This window comes from Eutrema salsugineum, unplaced genomic scaffold, assembly GCF_000478725.1.
Source record: "Eutrema salsugineum unplaced genomic scaffold, Eutsalg1_0 scaffold_2, whole genome shotgun sequence".
In the NCBI taxonomy this organism is placed as follows: domain Eukaryota; kingdom Viridiplantae; phylum Streptophyta; class Magnoliopsida; order Brassicales; family Brassicaceae; genus Eutrema; species Eutrema salsugineum.
In genome coordinates this window covers 14,180,088-14,189,305 of record NW_006256829.1, presented here as the reverse complement: position 1 = coordinate 14,189,305, position 9,218 = coordinate 14,180,088, and the positions used below count along the sequence as shown (strand labels likewise).

At 32.3% G+C, this 9,218-nt stretch overlaps 1 protein-coding gene across 1 annotated transcript; it reads right to left on the bottom strand.

The window, feature by feature from the left end:
* Positions 1 to 5,068: 5,068 nt before the first annotated feature.
* On the bottom strand, positions 5,069 to 6,458 carry LOC18016604 (50S ribosomal protein L27). The gene is made up of 4 exons (XM_006401953.2): positions 6,361 to 6,458; positions 5,889 to 5,998; positions 5,646 to 5,770; positions 5,069 to 5,560 (listed from the first exon to the last, which is right to left on the bottom strand). Exons 2-4 carry the CDS (start codon positions 5,983 to 5,985, stop codon positions 5,306 to 5,308), a joined length of 477 nt encoding a protein of 158 aa, XP_006402016.1. The 5' UTR covers positions 5,986 to 5,998; positions 6,361 to 6,458; the 3' UTR covers positions 5,069 to 5,305.
* Between the last annotated feature and the right edge of the window lie 2,760 nt (positions 6,459 to 9,218).

Below are 9,218 nucleotides of genomic sequence, written 5' to 3'. Positions count from 1 at the left end.
GGTTTCCAGCAATGGACAACCCAATATATCAGGATTTACAACACTATACTAAGGTTTAAGAGACCTAAAATGGGTCTCCAGGATGCTGATGCTCTTATGTTTGAATGATGATGTGTTGTGAATGAAAGAAGGAATGAAGATGTATTTATAACAAAATTTCGGACTTTACGATGCTTTTACGATGATTTTTTACATCGCTTTTACATCCAACCTTCATATTACGATGATTTTATGTCGATTGTGCGATAAAATATTTCATCGACATTTGTTAGGTAAATATGTTTTAAATGTTCTTCAACTACCTTCTTTGTCGACGTAAAATCGTCGTAACTGTACATCGAATTTTTGGCGTCGTAAATTCGTCGTAATGTTACACTCAATTTACGACGGTTTTGCAATTAATATCAAATCTCTCTTTATCGATGTATAATCGTCGTAAAACGTCGTAAATTATACGTCGAAGTACGACGATTGTTTTTTACGACGGTTTTACGACTCGTAAAACCGTCATAACATCGTTGTATATTTGCGATGATTTTTAAACCGTCGTAACAGACCATTGGAAAACGATTGTTTTCTTGTAGTGAAACATAAAAAACATATACAATGGTGGTAAACTGTATAACATAAAAAAATGAAGACAACACTTCATCATATTTTATTACAACACATATATTTATTTTCCAATCGTTTTTTTGACATATCAAAATATAACCTTCAGATTTTGATAAGGGTGATTTGCATAAATAATACTTCTGACAATTAGGTGAATACCATACAAGATTGGTCAATTAGGTAAATGGCAATAGTCAACTGTCTAAAAGCTAAGGAAAATACTAAAATCCCCTTGTTCCTTTATCCCATTTATTGTTATATACCGACACGAAAATGACGTTTGCTTTATGTAAAAGTTGTACATAAATTTTTTTTTTCTATCACTAAAGAACAAAACAAATATTTAACTTTTTCTCTCTCTTAACAAAATAAATGACTATCTCAACAATTAAAATAGATGACTATTTTGTCTTTGTTAACAAATTAAATAACTACATTATTGATGTTCAAGTAAATTTAGTTTGAAACATTAAAGCATCATAGTTATAGTCGTCTAAATGTAGATGACTATAAATGTATACACATGAGAATTTTTTTTTTTATAATTATGTTAATATAGGTGCTCGAGTAGATGACTACTGACAAAATAATCATCTAAATGTAGACGACAAATTCATCACTAAATCACTCACAATAGACACATATGAAAAAGAAAAAAAAAGCATTAAAGCATCATAGTTATGTAGGTATTCAAGTAGGTGATTATTGACGAAATAGTCGTGTAAAAGTATACGACTATAAATGTATACACATAAAAAAATTGAAACATTAAAACATCATTGTTATGTCAATGTAGGTGCTCGAGTAGATGATTACTGACGAAATAGTCGTCTAAATGTAGATAACTATAAATGTACACACATAAAAAAATCATAATTATTTAACATAGGTGATCGAAGAGATGAGTAAATTAACGTATAAATGTATACGACTAATTCATCACCAAATCACTCACAATAAACACATAAAAAATATAATTTGAAACATTAGAGCATCATAATTATGTAAGAATTCGAATAGGTAACTATTGATGAAATAATCATGTAATTGTAGACGACTATAAATATATACACATAAAAAAAATTGAAGCATTAAAACATCATATGTTAATGTAGGTGTTCGAGTACATGAATAATGAAATAGTTGTCTAAATATATATGAGTAATTCATCATCAAATCAATGAACACATAGAAAAATTTTGAAGTATTAAAGTATCATACTTATATAAGTATTTGAATAGGTGACTGCTAATAGTCGTATATATGTAGATGGCTTATTCATTATCAAAATCATTAACATTCCTAAATTTTTTTAGGATGAGAGAAATGAAATGTGGAGAAATGTGGAGAGAGGTGAGAGGTGAGAGAAATTAAATATGTAAATAGAAAAGCAGATGGTCTCAGTTGATAAAGAGTTCTAGGTAATTTCTTACCCATTTAATTGAATATAATAATATTGCTAATTTGAACTCTGATTTAAGCTCTTCCACCTAAATTTCCTTTTGATAAGTACTTTGCTTTTTTTTATTAAAAAGTATTTTGACAAATTATTGAATGACAAACTCACACATTTTGCTATTTGAATTTAAAGGTTACAGTTCATACAAATATTTGTGTGTAATAAGATAAAATGGTGACTGGTGAGAAAGTATATACCATTATTTTATCTTCCGTCTTGAAAACGCGATGCATACACGTTTTGAAACTACAACTAAAGTAAATAATATTTATTGATCTACAAAACAAAAAGGTTCATAATAATTACCGCAATTAATTTAGTATCCAACATACCAACCAAACCCATTGCATAATATACATTATAACATAATCACCTTTTATAAACAAACGTCAAAACGCAATATATATATATATATATATATATATAATAGTTTCATATTTTATAACCCATAAAAATAAAAAATAAAAATAGAAAACAAATTAACATCACCTATAAAAATATATAATCATAAGTTTAAAAATAAAATTATCAACAATCATAAAATATTTACACAAAAATAATAGGAATACAATAATTAAAGTATAATGTTTAAGGGATTTTCGGTCTTCGAGTATGAACAAATATCCTGCAAAACAGAGAAGACGTGAAGGTTCGAAAAACACAATGGAGGTGTGTTTTCCAAAAGCTCTTCAACGTTCAAGCCAGAAAACAGCTCAAAAAGACCACTGAGTGGCTAATCAGAGAGCGGAAAGAAGTCAAAAAACGAGTGAAAAGAAAAAGGCCGAGAGTCTTTGAGGAAGGTAGGATCTGCCCGGGCCTTTGGGAGGAAATGAGCTTTTTGCGGTGGAAAGAGAGGAAAAGAAGAGTTCGCGGGTAAAAATGCTCCACGGTTTAGAAACCGCCGTGGAGTGGAAGCAAAGAGAAATGATCAAAAAATCTAGTCAAAATAGTGTAGAGTGCCTGGACTTAAAAACCACAAGTATCTAGAGAGATATAGTGAGACTTAAAATGACTAAAATTGTAAACCATTTTTTCGTGGGAAAGGAAAAAGTATTTATAAGAAGTTACCTGATCCGGGTAAGTATATCAAATCGATCCATGGATAACGAGTCTGGTGGGTCGGCTCATGATCCGACTTGACTAGGTTCAAATCTTGTGATGATGTCATGCTTTTGACGGTCTCACAAACTTTCTTTGGCGTGTTCTGCCTGCTGCGAGACCGTTCCTTGACGCGTCTCTTGTGTTCTCAGTGTACGAGTCATGTCGGCGGTTCAGACGCAGTATGGATATTTGCTGAACCTTTGTTTTTCCTCCTGGCTCCTGCGAAAGGTCACTGTCACCTACACACATAAGGAAGATACATTAAATGCCAATCTGGTGGGTTTGCAAGGGTATGAGTAATCAAATCAGACTAAGTCACATTTCTATTGTCGAATGGAAGAAAATTTAAATAGTATTCCCGCCTAAAAAGTGTATTCATACCTGGTCTGGTTCTCTCGATACTGGGACTGGGCTGCTGAGAATGGATGACTTCCCTCTCTAGGTACCTGTGCAGGCCACAGTTCTTTATATCCCGATCCTTCCGGATCACCAAGCTTAGGTCTAGAACATAGAGAATGTGGTCTTTCCTCCTTCTGACCATAGTTTCCAACTTCCTTGTTTCTGATAGCGTGGCGTGCACTGTCGGACACGAGGAGTTCGGAAACAGATGACCTATCGTGTCGGATCTTCCGAATTCATTCGTCCGGTGTTATATGCTTAGACCATATTGACACTACAAGAAAATAGCCTTATTGCAACATAACTTTTTCGGTAATCAGTTTTCGTTGAAATTTTACAACAAATTTTGTAATTTTTTTACAATGATAAATACATGTTGCAATTTTCTTACATAATTCTTGCAAAACAACGACAAAAGTGTTTGTTGCATATTTTTATTACTAATTTGAAAGAACTATTCAACAGAGTTTAGCAATTTTTTTGAGCTGAAAAATTGTCAATTTTTTTGATCGACTCCCTTCTTGAAGCTGAGGTACTTGATCTACTGCATTTTTTTCTTACGTTCTTATAAAAACCTTTCATTTATTTTGTTTCTCTTTCTCTATAAACTGATGACACTCATTTTTAACAAAATCTGATTGCTCGAGGAAAGTTCTTTATGATTCTAATCATAGCTTCACCTGCTAGGGTTTGTGTGTGTGTGTGTTTTTTTTTTTTGGCTAAAGGGCCTCTAGGGTTTGTGTTAATTCTCTTTCATAACAATGTAACTTTTTTTACCATTTATATGTCAATTTTGATTTCGTTCCGTAAGAAAATGAGGGGCACATTAAAGTATACTCCGATCTGATGTAGAGACTCCATATTTTGTCGTTTTCGAATAATTGGAACACAACACAAGGTTTGGTTTTTCTAACCTACATTTCTATTAAATTACTCTGTACCTGGTTGAATCAATAAACGTAAGATTCATACCATGACATGATCTGAGTCATTAAGTGGTTTGTTTCAGTCCCTTAGATATATATAAACTTGCTGATAAAATCAACAAAACTAAGTCAGGAAAACATTAGTAAGTTCTTACCAATGTTAAGCGACAGCCCCATCTGTGTCAGCCTAAGAATCTGTAGATAATTGGTCCCATATTCAATAAAAAATTTGGAGATGGTATTGAATACTGGACCAATTATTTTCTGATTTTATGCTGGTTCAAATGGGGTTATCGCTTAACGTTATTAAAAATTTACTTAATGTTTGTTTTTGAAATTGGTGGTGTTGATTGATCAATTTTCTTTTTCATTGGTTTGAATAGTATGGTTTTATTAGATATTATTTTGATGCATTGTGGCTGTTATTTTCTTATGATGCACGTGTTTTAACAAGATCTATATGTGAACGGTTCTTGTCACTAAGTTTATCGGCAAGTTAACTTATTTTTAAGGACTTTTGACTTAACAGAGTGTGAGAGGGCAAACCGAAGAAAAAGAAAGCATATTATTACGGAAAATAAAACTGATAATCTTTTGAACCAACTGAACTTACGTCATGGCTTAAACAAGCTCATGTGCTATGTATTCAGACAAATACTAAACAGAAAAACAAAAAATGGCAAATTGTTATTGAATTCAGTGTTTCTGTTCTCAAGATCTTATCACCATCTTTTAGCCAAGAGAGAATCGTTATGATCAAACAAAACAAGAGTCACCTTTATTTTGTTGAATTACAATGTGTTTTTCACGACGAGGACGACGAAGCTATCTCCATCTTATTAGACTTGGCGGCTGCAGCTTTTGCGTAGATAGGGTGAAGAACATGACCTCCCTTTGGATCAACATGAATCCATTTGCGTCCAGTTATCTTGTTCTTCTCAAACCTGACTCGTCCTTCCTTCAACGCAAACAGAGTATGGTCCTTGCCGATTCCAACATAGTCTCCAGGATGAAACCGAGTCCCACGTTGTCGGACTATTATGTTACCTGGTATCACATTCTGCAAAAAACACACAAACACACTCACTAAGATTGATTTTGATTCTCTAGAGAATCCTAATTCCAGTCGCTGTTCCTTTCTTTACCTCTCCTCCGAATTTCTTGACGCCGAGATTCTTGGGTTTAGAGTCACGACCGTTCTTTGTGGAACCAGCAGTTTTCTTTGTAGCCCAACGCTTAAAGACCAAACTCAACCCACTTGTAGAACCATCTTAAAAAATCCCAAACAAAGAACAAGAAACAACAACACATATGAGTTAACCAGAGAAAGAATCATCAGATACACACAGAGATTTCGAAAAAGAACAGATTGATAGGTATATATATACCAGAAATGCTACTGCCAGTGTAAGCAGGAACCTCGTTGATTAGTTCCCTCAAGCTAACTCTTCTGCATATAGATGCTGCTGAGTTTAAGAAATTCATTTTTATTCAAAATCTGCAAGCAACATACATAACCTTATCCATTATAGCAAATACTAACCATTTCATAATAAAAAATGGGAATTTTCTCTTAAAATCGAAATCACAAAACAGAACCTGTTGATCTTCTGTTCAATTATCATAACTGATCAAACTCGGAAAAAAAATTGATTACATTTCAGATTAGATTCCTCTAAAGTTCTTCCACTTTCCGTGATTCTGAGTCAAGAAACCTATCGAAACTCTAATTTACGAATCAAATCGCGATTTTCCAACTAGTGTAATAGGACATCGTTAGAGGAAACCTAATCGGCAAATTTCTCCAATTCAGACAGAATCAACACTCTCGACAGATGTTATATTGAGGAAGAAACTTACCGGAAATTTTCGATTCCGGCGGTGACCGGAGACAGCACGGTTAACAGGAGGGAGATATGGCAAAACTCCAAAACCCTATTTGTCAAGTGTCAACTATACGCACAGAGGGTCTTCACTTTTCTTAGTTTTACATTATGACCCCTATATTTTAATTTTGATTATTGCAAAAAATGTTTTTGAAGGGAACAAAAAAAAAGTTCCCAAGAGGAATTTTCCAAAGCATTTGTGATTCTACACTTGCATAAGTTGAAATATCACACTTTTTGATAGATGTCGTCTCCACAGCTATTATCCTACGTGGCATTAATGAAAAAATATTATGTGTCATTTTAATTTTTTTTTATAGGTCGATCATTAATCATACGTGTAAAAACCTGTGACATAGTTTTTTCATTCGATAATGGACCAGCGATTTTGTTCTTGGTCAGAGCCACCGATTCTAGTAATAGAGCACGGACGTCGAAACCCTAAACCTAAAGTATCTATCCTACTATATATACCCGTATCACCTACATATATTTTTACATATAACAACTATCTTCTAAAGTTTAGCAATTTTTACAAAATTCGTCCACTTCTTTTTCACGAATACATCTTTTGTATATTCCGATCTGGTTTAAATTATATCGTTTGTTTAGTTGGTTGTTCTTCTATGCTAACATTTTAATCGTTTTGTTCCGATCGGGATTCTTCTATGCTAACCGGTCAAATATCTATGCTTTTTTATCGTGTTCAATATTACTATGCGTCACAACTATCTTATTTTTTAACCCCTGTTTTACTCTCTATGTGATTGTCATCGAGATATCATATTTGTGTTCTTTGTTTTACTTTATAATTCTATATAAATTTTTTTGTTGCTTCTGTATTAGATTGTCGTGTTCCTCTTTATTAAGTTTTTCCTATGGATATATTTGAGTTATTGTTCGTAAATACATATTTACAATTATTGTATTTCTGAAACCTAGAGTTCATCCTGCAAACTATAGTTGATTTGTTCGAACTTTTGCAATCATATATTCAAATGAATCTAAAGATAATTGTAAATAAATCATTAATACTTCTTTTTTTGGTCAACAAATTATTAGAACTTCTAATTTGCATCATTAATATTCGTAAACTCTCTAATTTATTATTTTGATCTTTTTATAATGATCAAAACCATAGAAAGGAATTTTCTTTGTGTGTGTAATTCATGTTTTGGTTTAGGTTTATATTATTTTTTCTGGTAACATATTTGTAAATGGATGTTATTTATTGTTTGACTGTTTGATTGTTGTTTGTTTCTCTTTGGGTTCTAGTATATATTTTCTTTATATTGTTGTTTATGTTTATTTTTATTTCTAAATATAATTTTATGGTTTATTTTCGTGGTAGCTTGTGTGGACATGCATCTTTAAGCAAAAAAAGAGTAACCAGTCCAAATTAGTTTTGGTTTCATAGTTTACTATATATAATATGAACAAAACAAGGTCTATTGTTTTATAATTTTCTCATTGTTTTATGTCCAAAGACAATTATGTTGGTTCTGGAAAAAATATTTTATAGTTTTGATTTTTACCCAACACATTCTTTTATCAGAAAAAATATTAAATTACTCTCAAGACTAAATCTATCAGGCATTAAAGCAATATCTTTGTTGGTAAGTCGATGAACAGGAATATGATGTCTCATAACTTCAAAGAGCAAAGGAAAAGCAGGTGACAACGAGACTAGATTCAGTGTGACTATAATCTTTACGTATGTCAAGTTCTTGTGTTGATATACAACAATCGTATTGAGAACAGAGTGCAAACCAACTGAAAATGGCATCATCCAATTGGTGTTAAATTATATTATGGTTAATCCATGACCCACTTCTTAGTTTCATCGTTTGTTAATGAACTCATCAATTTTTTTTAACCCCTGATGAGAGATAAAACCAGCTGAAGGAAGGATAGTCACCAATACAGAGGAATAAGAATGTTTGCTAGAAACATATTCATGTTGTAATTTTCATTATTTTGTAATTTGTTTCAGCTTGCTGGAACTACATTTTTAGTGTTTCAGGTTTCATCAGAGTACCGAATAAATTAATGATTCTCTGACACAAAAATCTAAGAAACATAGATGACTGAAATTCTTGTGAAATAAAGAATGAACATACTCACACATTGCGTTTTTTATATGTTTTGATGTGTAAAAAGTAATTGTTGTGTCGTATAACTCTGTTGCTTTAAAAATTTAGTTTTTGAATTAAAATTATCCTAAAACAGTCCATCCTTTGATTGCTTCTCTAAAACCTAAATCTTAGAATATAAAGCTTATATGTATCTTTGTAGAAGAGTTGAAGAATGAGATGAAATCTCTAATAGGTTTCTATGTTAAAAAAAAAAAAAACTCAATTCAGATTGTTATGTGTTTCTGAAGTTCACTGGTTTACTTGAACACGGCCAACATAGATTGAACACTCATACATTGAATTCGACAATACTAAAACGGGTCTGAACCCCTGACTGAAATGTGTGAGGAAAACACGGAAGGTAAAGAAAACAATGGATGAAACGAGGAAAGATAGTTGGGTGACAAAGAAATGTGTGATTAATATGAAAAAGTGGGAAAAAAGAGATGACGAAGGCTTGAAGGTAACAAAGAGAACAAAAGAGAGAAGGAAATTAAAAGTTGAGGAGATAAGGCTAAAGCTATATTGTAGAATTTATCATTAATTTAAAGAGAAGAAGAAGACGAAGAAAAAGAATGGAAAACCTAAGGAGATCTAAGTAATGAATATAGAAAGGGAGGGATGGAGAGAGAGAGAGAGAGAGAGATAGAGAGAGAGAGAGAGAGAGAGAGAGAGAGAGAGAGAGAGAGAGAGAGAG